The following is a 13,983-nucleotide window of genomic DNA, read 5'->3' on the forward strand; positions in this document are numbered from 1 at the left end:
TGCACCTTGGACTTCCTCCTTCAGTATCATTGGCTCTTGATCATACGCTACCTCTTGAAATGGTTGAACAGTAACCATTTCCTTTTGGTACAGTGACTCTGTGTATTCCTTCCATCTGGGTTGATAGGGATGGGCAATTTAGACATTGGCTATTAAAAATGGGGGTAGGGGCTATAAAGGCATAAAGTGGCTGGCTTACAAGCTTTCATGGGTGTGCTTAGTTTCAGAATGAAGGGGAATAAGGTAGAATCTCCACAGAATAGTTTTCCTCTTTTCTAGATGGATCTAATGAAAGGGAGTGGGGGATGATACTCATAGGATTTTATGATTTCAGTTGTGACTAATTGTTAGCAGGATTAATTGTGATTGTCAAAACTGTAACTGTAGAAGATGTGTAACTAAAAGGGGAGAGTAGTTAATCTTTCATTTCAGGAATCAACAATCCCAGGGCTACCAAGAAGGAAGAGTATGACTAGAGCATGGGATTGCTGTCTGGAAAGGCAGTGGCAGCAGAGACTACAGCCGGCGGTGACATGGAGAGACAGAGCAGCTGCGGGCTCTAGGCCCACGGACAGAGTAAGGCTGTGTGCCTACAGGCAGGAGGCTAGCTTGCAGAATGTGCCTTTTGAACACTTAAATTGATACTTTGTTTTGTATGTGTGCATCAAATATATTTTCTTTGTTCATTTGTGACATACACGATGTAAACGGGGCCAGTGAATTTCTGGTTGTGTGGTTAGTTCTATCATGTTAGGCACAAGAATAACAGCAATTTCCTTTATTTAGAGATGATGTATACAGTTTATAGGTGTCAAGTTGACAAAGGGTAGATTGTAATCATTAGGGTTTGTGTCAACTTGACTTAATTGGTTTGGTAGTTGAGATGTGCTTATCCTCAGGGTGCTGAAATTACAGGCATAATTAACTCTATGATGAATGGCCGTGAGCAGCCAATCTATTGAAAGGATGTTCCTTAGGGGTGCGGCCTGGTCCCAGTATAATAATGGACATGCACAAAAGGCTCTCTCTCTTCACCTGGGACTCTTCAATTGTATGCCATTTCCTTGATGTTAACTTTTCTTTACAGATAGATACACATATAGATATGTTCACTGGTTTCGTCTCTCTAGAAAACCTGGCCTAAGACAACCTGTGTCCCTTCCAGGTCATGTATATACCTCCCTGTGTCTTCACCTGGCTGCACCATGCTTCTGCCAAACCCCCATTCTTGTCTATTGTCTTCACTGTAACTTGGGGTAACCTGTGTCTACCCTCTAGCCAGTGAATTACTTTCCCTTCCTTTCCACCCCTGGTAATCATGAAAGAATGTTTCTTTTGCAGGACAGTCCCAGTCTCTCTACACCCTCGCCAGCATTTGTTGTTCTCTGCTTTTTTTTCTTCTTCTTTTTAAACTGTGCTAGTAATGCATGTGGGTTATGGTGTTGGAGGAGAATATTCAAAGTGCCATGGGGTTGCCAAAAGAACAAAGAGATCTGTGTTGGAAGAAGTGCACCCAGAGTGCTCCTTGGAGGCCAGGATGGCCAAACGTCATCTCTCATACTTTAGACATATTTTTAGGACGTATTGTCACTGGAGAAGGATAGCATAATTGGTAAGGTAGAGGGTCAGAGAAAAAGAGGGAGTCCCCCAGTGACATGGATTGGCAAAGTGGCAGTTTCAATGGGCTCAAGTGTGGCAACAATTGTGAGGTTGGCCCAGGATTGGCAGTGTTTCATTCTGTTGTACATAGGGTCACTATGAGTTGGTACAGACTTGATGGCAGCTAACAACAACAAATAATGCTAGTATAAGATGTTATCTCATTGTTGTTTTGATTTGCATCTCTCTAACGGGGTCCTGGTGTGGTGCTGTTGGGAAAGCACTGGTTGTCTAACTACAAGTTTGGCGGTTCAAACCCACTAGACACTCTTTCAAAACCCTGTACAGAGTCACTATGAGTCAGAACCGACTCCACAGTACTGACAATGGCTAATGATCATGAGTATCTCTTCATATATTTGTTGACCACCTGAATGTCTTCCTTGATGAAGTGTCTGTCCATGTCCTCTGCCCATATTTTAACTGTTTTTTTGTTTGTTTGCTTTTCTTATAGAGGTGTAGTTTTCTATATATTTTAGAGATTAGTCCCTTGGCTAATAATTTCGTTGCAAAAAAATATCCCCCAATCTGTGGGCTCCTATTTTATTCTCTTTTGGTGAAATCTGTGCACGTCAGTGTGTGTTTTTCCAGAGGCTTCTGTATTCCATTTTGCCTTCTACTGTTTGTGTGTTTTTAGTAATATTTGGCAATATATTTATGCGAACCCTCAGTTTGTCCCTAAATTTTCATTGGTGATCGTTATAGTTCTAAGTTTTATATTTAAGTCTTTAATACACAATTGAGTTTATTTTTGTATAGGGTGTGAAATGTAGGGCTTATTTCATTCTTCTGCAAATGGAGTTCCAGTTTTTCCAGCACCGTTTGTGTTTTGACCCCTTGTCAAGTACCAGCTGACCATATGTGGCTGACATTATTTCTGCGTTTCCAATTCTGTTCCATTGATCTATGTATCTTTCATTGTAGGTATTGTTGTAGATCTTGTTAGTTACCACAGAGTTGGCTCCAACTCATAGTGACCCTGTGTACAACAGACTGAAATACTGCCCAGTCCTGCCCCATCCTCACAGTCATTATGAACCTTGAATCCACTACTGATGCCATTGTGGCAATATATCTTGTTGACCCACCACTTTACCAAACTTGATATTCTTCTATTCTCCAGGGACTGATCCCTCCTAATAATACATCTGAAGTATGAGAGACGAAGTCTCAGCATCCTGGCTTCTAAGAAGTATTGTGGCTATATTTCTTTCAAAACAGATTTGTTTGTTCTTCTAATAGCTCATGGTACTTTTAATATTCTTCTCACATACCATAGCTTAAATGCATCAATTTTACGGTCTTCCTTATTTATTGTCCAACTTTCACATGCATATGAGGCTGTTGAAAATGACACAGTTTGGGTCAGGTGCACCTTAGTCCTCAGACTGACGTCTTTGTACTTGAGCACTTTAAAGAGGTCTTGTGCAGCAGATCTGCCTAATGCAGTATGTCATTTGATTTCCTGACTGCTGTTTCCATGAGTGTTGATGGTGGATACAAGCAAAACAAAGTCTTCAACAACTTCAATCTTTTCTCCATTTATCATGATGTTATTTTTGGGTCCAGTAGTGAGGAATTGTGTTTTCATGATAAATGGAGAAAAGATTGAAGTTGTTGAAGACTTTGTTTTGCTTGTATCCACTATCAACACTCATGGGAACAGCAGTCAGGAAATCAAATCCATACTGAAGCCTGTGGTCTTTGATTTCCATCGGTAAGTATTTTACGTTGTCTTTGCTTTCAGCAAGCAAGGTTTTACCAGCTGATATCTCAGGTTGTTAATGAGTCTTCCTCCAATGTTGATACCACATTTTTCTTCATCTAATCCAACTTCTTGGATTATTTGCTCAGTGTACAGATTGATTAACTATAGTGAAAGAATACAACCCTGGTGCACACCTTTCCTGATTTTAAACCATTCATTGTCCCGTGGTTTTGTTCGAATGACTACCTCCTGGTCTGTATACAGACTCCTCATGAACCAAATGAAATGTTCTGGAATGCTCATTCTCTGCAATGCTGCCTATAACTTGTCGTGATCCACACAGTCAATAAAGCACAGGTAAACAACTTTCTGGTATTCTCTGCTTTCAGCCTAGTTCCATCTGATGTCACCAATGATATCCCTTATTCCACATTCTCATCTAAATCCAGCTTGAACCTCTGGCAGTTTCTTGTCAATGTACTGCTGTAGTTGTTTTTGAATGATCTTTAACAAAATTCAATTGCATGTGATATTAATGATATCGTCCAATGAGTTTTGTGTTCTGCTGGGTCACATCTCTTTGGAATGGGCACAAATATGGATCTCTTCCAATCAGTTGGCCAGGTTCAAAATTTCTTGGTTTAGATGAGTGAGTGCCTCCAGTGCTACATCAGTTTGTTGAAAGATTTCAGTTTATATTCCATCAATTCTTAAAGCCTTGTTCTTTTCCAATACCTTCCATGCACCTTGGACTTCATCTTTCACTGACATTGGTTTTTGATCATATGCTAGCTCTTGAAATGTTTCAACACCAACAGTTTCTTTTTGGTGCAGTGATTCTGTGTGTGTTCTATCCATCTTCTTTTGATGCTTTCTGCATCATTCAATATTTTGCCCATGTTGTTGTTGTTAAGTGCCATTGAGTCAGTTCCAACTCATAGCAACCCTGTGTAGAGTGTCCAAATTGTTGCTGATGAGTTTGAACTTTCAACCTTGTGGTTCAAACTGACCTTGGGTTCTATTGTTTATCCCACAGTGCCACAACCTTCAATATTTCAGGTTGAGGCTTGAATTTTGTCTTAAGTTCATACAGCTTGAGAAATGCTGAGTGTGTTTTATTCCTTTTTGGTTTTCTAATTCCAGGTCTTTGCAAATTTCGTTTTAACACTTGACTTTGTATTCTCAAGGTGTCCTTTGAAATTTTCTCTCCATGTCTTGTACCTCCTCACTTTTTCCATTTGCTTTAGCATCTCTACGCTGGAGAGCAAGTTTCAGAGTCTCTTCTGACATCCATTTTGGCCTTTTCCTTTTTTCTTGTCTTCTTAATGGCCCTTTGCTTTCTTTTGGTTTGATGCTCTTAATGTCATCCCACAAGTCTCTAGTCTTCAGTAATCGTTCCAGAAGCAGGTTGTTTGACCACTGAGGTCTCCAATAGTCCTTTTCACTTACCGTGAAAGCCACGTCCACAGACTTCCACAACTGACCCTGTTGTCTGATCCCAGCCCACTGTGACCCTCTCTCTGGCTGAGTTCACCTGGTCTCTGCAGTGTGTTGTGCATGGTGAGCAATGGTCCCAGGACCTTTGCACGTGCCCTGTGTGGAAGGCTTTTCACTCAGGTGTCTTGGAGTCTTGATCCAAGGGTCACCTCCCCAGAAAGGCCTGCCTGAAACACCTGCCCCTTTGAGACAAACAGCCTGCTTAATCCTGCTTAGCAGTCCTAAGCCTCTTCACTGCATCTGACCACACAGTCCCTCCTATAGAAGACCCAGGTCAGGGTAACACCTACAAGAACTAATCCAAAGCCAAGAGAGAAAACTCTAGCTGTGGCCTTGGCCTCCAACCACACAGAACTTGACCTGAAGCCACTGCAAATGGATGTCAAACCTGGACCAACGACCACCTAAATAGATGCACAGAAAATGAGGTACTCCCAAAGCACAGGAAACGTGTTGTAATTCATAGCAATTTAATACCATCTGAGAAAAAAAACACAAAGTCATAAATGCACTTCATGCTGATATCAGCAAGGCCCAAGAAGAAGTTCTCCAACTAGAAGCAATCAGAGTATTATAGACTTTGTCAGCTGAAATTGTCATAAAACAGGAAAACAAACAAAAAACTGATAGGGAAGACGCATGGCAGTTCCTGAAAATATAAAAAAGTGTTACCATCTGACCCAGCAATCCCACTCCCACATATATGTCCAAGAAAATTGCAAGCAAGAAATAAAAAAGTATTTGCATACCTGGGTCAATTGCAGTACTATTCAAAAACCACCAAAAGTTGAAACTAGGCCACCAACAGGTAAATGGATAAACAATGGGGTTAAAACATAAAAGGAAATACTGTTCAGCTGTAATGAGAAATAAAATTTGGACAGATTCTATGACACAGATGAACTATTATGCAAAAAAAAAAATGTCAGGCACAAAAATCCATGTAGGAATTCATTTTCATGAAATATTTAACAAGACAAATTGCAACAGAAAGAAAGTAGATTAGACGTTCACAGGAGTGGAGTGAAAGACAGGACAGTTAAGGTCAATGATCCTGGGTTTCTCTGTGGGGAGATTAACAAGAGCAAGAAACACACTAGTGACAGTTACATAACAAAGACAAATATTCAAACCACTGAATTCAAGGTTTTATGTACTTTATAAGAACTAAAACCAGAGAAAACCAAAAAAAGGACAGGCAGAAATCAAGAAAGGCCTATATCCAACCCACAGATATCAGAGTAGAAACGCAGGCCAGGGGACATGGAGAACCCAGAGAGCTGCAAAACAGACGCTGGAAGATAGAAGTTTGAAAAAGAAGTGAATTTCTGATTTTCGGACCAGGTGGGACATGAAATGACAACTTACAAGACATTTCAAGAAAGGAAAATGAAAAGGTGGAAATATGGAAAAGTTTAAATATAATAAAAATGATTTAACAAAACGTACAACCAATAAAATTGATGGAAATATTAATCTTCATTCGAGAGAGATAAAAATAAGAGCCCGGTGTCCGGGTCTGGCACGCAGCGCTCCAACAGCTGCAGGTAGGTGAGGTTCTCGTGTGTGTTGGGGTCGAAGAAGCCCTTGGTGTCGTCACCCGGGTCCTCCAGCACGCGGTTCATGTCCTCGTCGAAGTAGCCGCGCTGGTAGGCCACCTCCACGGGCACGCGGTGGCTGTGCACAGGGTCGATGACGCCGCCCGTGGCGATCTGGGCCTCCAGCAGACGCACGCCGTGCTCGCGCACGATGAGCTCCCTCTGCATGGCCTGGAACAGGGAGATCTGCTCGCCCGTGTAGGGGTCGGTGTAGCCGGTGACGGCGCGCTCGGCCGACAGCAGCTTCTCCCGCACCTCGCCGCCCACCACGCCCGCGGCCACGGCCTCCTCCACCGACAGGCGCCGGTTGTCCACGGGGTCGATGACGAAGCCGGTGGCGGCCTGGGCTTCCAGTAGTACCAGGGCGGTGCCGGGCCGCAGCACGCCCTTCCACATGGCCTGGTAGATACTCATCTTCTCTTGGCGGCCGGTGGCGTCCCTGCTGGGCACCAGCACGCCCGCGATGCAGCTGGTGCCCTCCAGGTAGCGCTTTACTGTGACTTCGTGTTGTATTTCATTCACAGTCCTCTGACCTGTCTCCAGTGCCTCTAGTGTATCTTTGGTAATTATGTCTGAGGAATACAGCTCAGAGGCTTTGATTTGCCTTCGAATACCCTGGAACCACAGTTCCTTGCTTTTCTCTTCTTTCTCTTTGATTAGGTCTAAGATTGCCTTCACCACTTTTTCCAGTGCATGCGTAGTGTCCTTTTTGTACTTTGCTACCAACTCTTGCTTCTTTTCTTCTGTCAGGTATTCTGAGTTTAACAAGTACCATACTGATAATCTCTGACCTTTATACTGTCCCACTGTGATGTCCACCCACTCAGCCTCAAGTGCTTTCCTGGTGTCCTCATCTATGTACCCATAGTCCTCCATGTGCTGGGACAATTGCAGCAATGGCCAGCCTGTCTCCTTCTCTGTGGAACAGCGAGCCTGCAGCTCCGTGTAGGTGACACTCTCCAATGTCTTGGGATCCTGAAAGCGTTTCTTCATGAGTTTCTTGTTTGACACAAGTGCATAAATATCTGGGTGCAGGAGGCCACGTCTGTAGGCTGTGTCCAAGGGTACACGGTGGCCATGAGAAGGGTCAATGATGCCACCCGTGGCTACGTGTACCTCCAGCAGCCTCAGTGCATCCTCCCGAGGAATCAGTTTCTGCTCCATGGCCTGGTACAGCGAGAGTCGGGCACCTGTGGCTGGGTCTCTGTAGCCTTTGGCCGCCTGCTCTGCTTTCATAAGTTTTTCCTGTAATTCAGCACCCACCAGGCCAGACACCACTGCCTCTTCTACAGGGAGCTTTTGGTGTCCACGCAAGTCCAACATGAAGCCCGTGGCAGCCTGGGCCTCCAGCAGTTGTGCTGCGATCCCTGTGGGGACAAGCTCCTTCTTGCTGGCCTCATAGATACCCATGATCTCCTTGGTGGATGGCATGGTCACTCCCGCGATGCAACCTTGGCCCTCTAGGAAGCTCGTCACACGTGCCAACTCCTGGAGGCTCTGCTTGTCACCTTTGTCCCTCTGCAGAGAGTCTAGTGTTTTCTTATCGATGATGCCTGAGTTGAACAGTTCTGCAGCTGATACTGGTCCTTGAGGCCCTGCCACCTGGATGCCTTGGTTGTGCTTTTCAGTTTCTTCGACTGTTGTGGTGATGACCGTCACCAATCTGTCCAGGGACAGCTTTTTACTTTTGTATTCTTGGACGAGTTCTCGCCGCCTTTTCTCTGTGAAGTACTCAGATGACAATATGTCCCAAAGGGACATCATCTGTCCTGCAAACCGCCCCACATGCATCTTGGTGGTCTGTGATCTCAGAAGCTGTCTGGTGACCTCATCGATGTACATGTAAGTTTCTCCTTTCTCGACGATCTGTAGCATGTAGAGCCCGGTGTCGGGGTCGCGCACGCAGCGCTCCAGCAGCTGCAGGTAGGTGAGATTCTCATGCGTGTTGGGGTCGAAGAAGCCCTTGGTGTCGTCGCCCGGGTCCTCCAGAATGCGGTTCATGTCCTCATCGAAGTAGCCGCGCTGGTAGGCCACCTCCACGGGCACGCGGTGACTGTGCACAGGGTCGATGACACCACCTGTGGCGATCTGGGCCTCCAGCAGACGCACGCCGTGCTCGCGCACGATGAGCTCCTTCTGCATGGCCTGGAACAGGGAGATCTGCTCACCCGTGTAGGGGTCAGTGTAGCCGGTGACGGCACGCTCGGCCGACAGCAGCTTCTCATAGGTTTCTTTGCTGAACATCCCTGCTAAGAATGCCTGCTCCACAGTCAGCTTTCGGTTCTCCACAGGATCAATGACGAAGCCCATAGCAGCCTGGGCTTCCAGCAGCACTAGAGCGGTGCCGGGTCGCAGGATGCGCCGTCGAAGGGCCTCGGAGATGCTCATGATCTCCCCTGTGGCCTGGATGCGTACACCAGCAATGAAGTTGCCTCCCTCCAGGAAACGCTGAACGCTGGCCATCTGCGTTACCTCCTCTACCGTCCTCTTCCCTTGACTCAGCTCATCCAGTGTCTTTTTGTCGATCAGCTGGGACCGAAACAGGTCACTCGCTGAGACCTGCTTCCGGAGCCCCTGGAAGGCAGGCTGTGAGGGCTGTGTCTCTGCTGCCTTCACAAGTGCTGTGACAGCGTCGACCACCTCACGCAGTGCCACAGCCCGACCAGACCGGCAGAGTGCCGCCAGCTCCCTCCGTCGCTCGGCACCAACGTACTCGGAGCGCAGCAGGTCCCACAGAGACACGGCTTGCCCCTTGAACCTGCCTGTGTCCACAGGCACCTTCATAGCACGCAGTGCCACTGCAGTGTGCTCATCCACATCAAGAGTCGTGTCCTGGGAGAGCGGCAGTAGCCACAGACCGGTGGTAGTATCCTGGACACACCGTGCTCTGAGCTCCTGGTATGTTACCTTGTCCCGGGCACTGGGGTCGAAGAAAAACCTCACATCCTTGTTGGTTGAGCTCAGCGCCTGGCCCGTGGCCTTGTCCAGGAGCCCAAGCTTGCAGGCGGCAGGAAGAGGCAGGTGCACTTGATAAACAGGGTCCATAGCGCCTCCAGTGGCCAGCTGTGCTTGCAACAGGGGGAGCCCCTCGGCCCGGGACAGGAGCCCCTGTTCCATGGCCTGCCACAAGGAAAGGGTGCGGCCCGAGCAGGGCTCCGGGAACCCGGTCACAGCCCTCTCTGTCATCCGGAGCTGTTCACTCAGGTCGCCGCCCACCAGGCCGGCCTTCACCGCATCCTCCACTGACAGCCGCTGGTTGCTCACAGGGTTGACCAGGGTACCACAGGCCACCTGGGCCTCCAGCAGCCTCTGTCCTAGGCCCACAGGCAGGAGGCCATCCTGCATGGCCCGGCCAATACTGGCCTTGGCCTTGGAGGGCTGCAGCAGTATACCAGCCACGCAGCCCGTGCCCCATAGGTAGGCCCTCACCTCAGCTTGTGCAGCCACCTCATCAGGGGACTGCTGGCCTTGGACCAGCGCCTCCAGGGTATTCTGGGAGATGATGCCAGCGTCCAGCAGCCACACGGCAGGAACCTGGCCCCGAGGCCCAGGCAACGAGACCTGAGCACGTGCCCGCAGCTCCGCCCCTCGTACCCAGTTCTGTAGGTCTGTGCGCAGCTGCTGCTCGGAGCGCCGGCCCACCCGGAAGTCCTCCAGGAAGCCTTGACGCTGCTCCTCAGTGAAGTGGCAGGAGCTAAGCATGTCCCAGAGGGATGGACTGTCCTCAGTTCCCCTTGCGGCCTGCAGGGCTTCCTGGACCTGCTTGTCAGTGGGCAATGTGGGCGCACTGTCGGGCAGTGGTAGAAGCAACAAGCCAGAGACCTCATCTCGGGGACACTGCTCAAGGAGCCGGGTGTAGCTGGTGTGACCTCGGCCGTCGGGACTTGGGAAGGTCTGGGGGTCACCGCTCAGTGTCTTCTCCATCTCCCCATCAATGCAGCCACGCTCAGCAGCCACAGACATGGGGAGGTGGTGGCAGCCAGCAGGGTCCACAACCCCTCCTGTGGCCATCTGAGCCTCCAGGAGGCGGGTGGCCTGTTCTGTGGGGACCAGGCCCTTCTTCATGGCCTGGAAGACGGACACTCTCTTCCCAGAGAAGGGGTCTCTGAAGCCGGTGACAGCATCCTCGGCCCGTCGCAGCTGGTCATACAGCTCGGGACCTACTAGTCCCCGGCGCACAGCCTCATCCACTGTCAAGGCCTCTTGGCTGTGGGGGTCCAACAGGGCCCCAGTGGCCGCCTGGGCCTCCAGGAGGGCCAGCCCCACAGCGGGGCCAAGTAGCTTCTGTTGCATGGCCTGGTAGAGACTGAGGCGCTGGTTGGAGGGTTGTAGCAGAACGCCACCCAGGGAGCCCGAGCCCTGAAGGCACGTGTGTACAGCCTCGACTTGGAACAACGCCTCGGGGCTCAGGGCCCCCAACAGTACTTGGTCCAGAAGTGTCTCATCGATGACACCGGCTTCCAGGAGCTCGTGGGCAGGGACACAGCCACGCAGCGTGGGCAGTGTGAGGTCTGCCCACCGCCTTGATTCTGTCTGTATCAAGGACTTCACCTGCTCCAGTGTTACTTTGCGCAGTCGGAATTGCTGGAGCAGTTGCCGCCGCCGCTGCTCACGGATGTACTCTGAGTTGACAAGCTCCCAGAGGGACACCCCTTGGCCCCGGAAGCGGCCGTATTGCACCGACAGCAGCTGGCTCTGGAAGGCCTGCCGTGTGGCCCCATCCACCAGCTGGGGCTGAGCGTTGCTGAGCGGCAGGAGACGCAAGCCGGTGTCGGGGTCGTGCACGCAGCGCTCCAGCAGCTGCAGGTAGGTGAGGTTCTCGTGCGTGTTGGGGTCGAAGAAGCCCTTGGTGTCATCGCTAGGGTCTGACAGGATCAGGTTTAGTGCCCGGTCGAAGTAGCCGCGCTGGTAGGCCACCTCCACGGGCACGCGGTGGCTGTGCACGGGGTCGATGACGCCGCCCGTGGCGATCTGAGCCTCCAGCAGACGCACACCGTGATCGCGCACGATGAGCTCCCTCTGCATGGCCTGGAACAGGGAGATCTGCTCGCCCGTGTAGGGGTTGGTGTAGCCGGTGACGGCGCGCTCGGCCGACAGCAGCTTGGCATATACGTCGGGCCCAATGACACCGGCCCTCAGTGCCTCCTCCACTGAGTACCTCTTGTTCTCCTTCGGGTCGATGATGAAGCCGGTGGCGGCCTGGGCCTCCAGCAGCACCAGGGCGGTGCCGGGCCGCAGCAGCCCTTTGCTACGGGCCTCATAGATGCTGAGCCGTTCTTGGGAGTCGGGCCTCAGCAGGCCTGCAATGCTCCCGGTGCCCAGCAGGTAGCGCTGCACGGAGTCTAGGCGGCCCACGTCCTGCGCTGAGGCCTGTCCGCGTTCCAGCTGCTCGTACACGTCGCGGCCGATGATCTCCGACTCTAACAGCTCTGCGGGTGTCACAGCCTCCCTCAGTCCCTTGAAGGTGACTTTGGCTGTGGCGGCAGCCTGCTCAACAGCAGCCTTCAGCTGGGCTGCCAGCGCCTTCGTTGACAGGACCCCCTGCTTGTGTTGCTGGGCCAGCATAGCCCTCTGCTCCGCTGGGACCGCCTCGGAGAAGAGCAGTTCCCAGAGGGATGTAGGCCGGCCCTCGAACGTCCCCACCGAGAGGGTGGTCATGGCTGCGCTCAAGGCTTGCCGAGTGCCGTGCTCGATAAATTGCAACCCCTGGGGCTCGTTTGCACTGCTGCCCCCTGTGAGGGGCAGGAAAACAAGGCCTGTCTCCGGGTCAGTGACACAGCGGGCCAGCAGCTGCCCGTAGCTGACGCTGTCCTGGGTGCTGGGGTCTGAGAAGCTGGCATTCTCTGACAGGTACTGTTGAGTCTCATTGTCCAGGCAGCCGAAGCGGACAGCGGCCTCCAGGGGCAGCCTAAGCCTGCGGGCCGGGCACACCAGGCCCCCCGTGGCCAGCTGGGCATCCAGCAGTCTCCATGCCAGTGGCTTATCCACCAGCCCCTTCTTCATGGCCTGGAACACAGAGACACGCGAGCCACTGAAGGGGTCGGGGAAACCCGTCACTGCCTGCTCTGCCACCTGTAGCTGACCATGGAGCTCGGGTCCAACCAGGCCAGCCCGGACGGCCTCATCCACCCACATCTGCCGGCCAGTGGCCAGGTCCACCAGGGTGCGGGTGGCGGCTTGGGCCTCCAGGAGTGGTAGCGCAGCACCCAGAGGAAGCAGGTGTTGGGTGGCGGCCTGGCTGAAGCTTTTCTTGCAGCCGGTGGGCAGCAAGACCACGCCCGCCACACCACCGGTGCCCTCCAGATAACGCTTCACGTCCACTCGGGCGCTCACATCTGGCACAGCTAGCTGGCCCTCCCTCAGGCTGCAGGCTGTCTCCTCATCCAGGATCCCTGCCTCCAGTAGCTCAGCTACGCTGACGGCGCCGCACAGGGTACGGAAAGTGGTCTTCAAGGACAGCAGGGGCAGCCCCGTGCTGGAGGCCTCCACGCATCTGTCCAGTAGTGCCCGGTACGACAGCTTCTCCAGCGTGTTGGGGTCACAGAAGCCCACGGTGTCCAACCCAGGTTCCTGTGCCTCCAGACTGTGCCACATCTCCCGGTCTAGGAGGCCCTGCTGGCAGGCGGGCTCCGGGGCCACGCGCACGCCCCTGGCGGGGTCCACCAGGCCCCCAGTGGCCAGCTGAGCCTCCAGCCAGCTCCTTCCCAGCACTTTGTCCACGACCTCCTTCCCGATAGCCTGGAAGAGAGGTAGCTTCCCACCCCCATAGGGGTCTGGGTATCCAGTGACCGCACGCTCAGCAGACAGCAGCTTCTCCTTCAGCTCCAGACCCACCAGCCCTTGGCGCAGGGCCTCGGAAACGGGGAGCATCTGGCCTTGGGCTGGGTCCACCAGACCTCCAGTGGCTGCCTGGGCCTCCAGCAGAGCCAGCCCAAGGCCAGAGGGCAGCAGGCCCTGCTTCATGGCTGCGTAGAGACTCAGGGTCTGCCCAGAGGTCTCCACGTACACCCCAGCAATGCTCTTGGTTTTAGTGGGCGGAGCTGCCTCCGCCTGGGGCACTGAGGCGGTACCAGCTCCCTGCATGGCTTTCCCAGTTTTGTGGGCTCTGGTTGCCTTGGTGCTGTTGGTGATTAAGATGTCCAAAGGAGGCGTAGCATGGCCGTTCATGGTGCCTGAGACTTTGCAGAAGTCACCAGAAGTTCGCTCCTGGTAAGGAATGAAAAGGCTCAGTTAGGCACCTTGGAGAGACCCAAGAGGGCTATGGACAATCCTTGGGGAATACACAGCTGGGGGCTAGAGTCTCAACCTTCCAAACTGCTCTGGGCTCAGGCAAGGATTATTGCAAAGAAGCACCACCTGGACCTGCCTCCCTACCTCTCCCCACAGACCCCGGCACCTTCTCAGTAGCCAGCACTCCCCTCCTCCCAGCTCCATAACCTGAACCAGACGCCCCGCGGGGCCTCGCTGTGCCCTCTCATCAGCAGGTCCCAGGAAGCATGCTCCTCTGCATAGCTCCACCGC

The 13,983-nt window shown here is 51.9% G+C and overlaps 1 protein-coding gene across 1 annotated transcript; it reads right to left on the reverse strand.

The window, feature by feature from the left end:
- Positions 1 to 6,336: 6,336 nt before the first annotated feature.
- Positions 6,337 to 13,629, reverse strand: EPPK1 (epiplakin 1). Its single transcript, XM_006830873.1, has one exon. The coding sequence runs from the start codon at positions 13,627 to 13,629 to the stop codon at positions 6,337 to 6,339; it is 7,293 nt and encodes a 2,430-aa protein (XP_006830936.1).
- Between the last annotated feature and the right edge of the window lie 354 nt (positions 13,630 to 13,983).

Source organism: Chrysochloris asiatica, unplaced genomic scaffold, assembly GCF_000296735.1.
Source record: "Chrysochloris asiatica unplaced genomic scaffold, ChrAsi1.0 scaffold00001, whole genome shotgun sequence".
NCBI classification, from domain to species: Eukaryota; Metazoa; Chordata; class Mammalia; order Afrosoricida; family Chrysochloridae; genus Chrysochloris; species Chrysochloris asiatica.

Coding starts and splice junctions, on each gene's coding strand:
- EPPK1 (XM_006830873.1), bottom strand. CDS start 13,629: ATGAACGGCCATGCTACGCCTCCTTTGGACATCTTAATCACCAACAGC.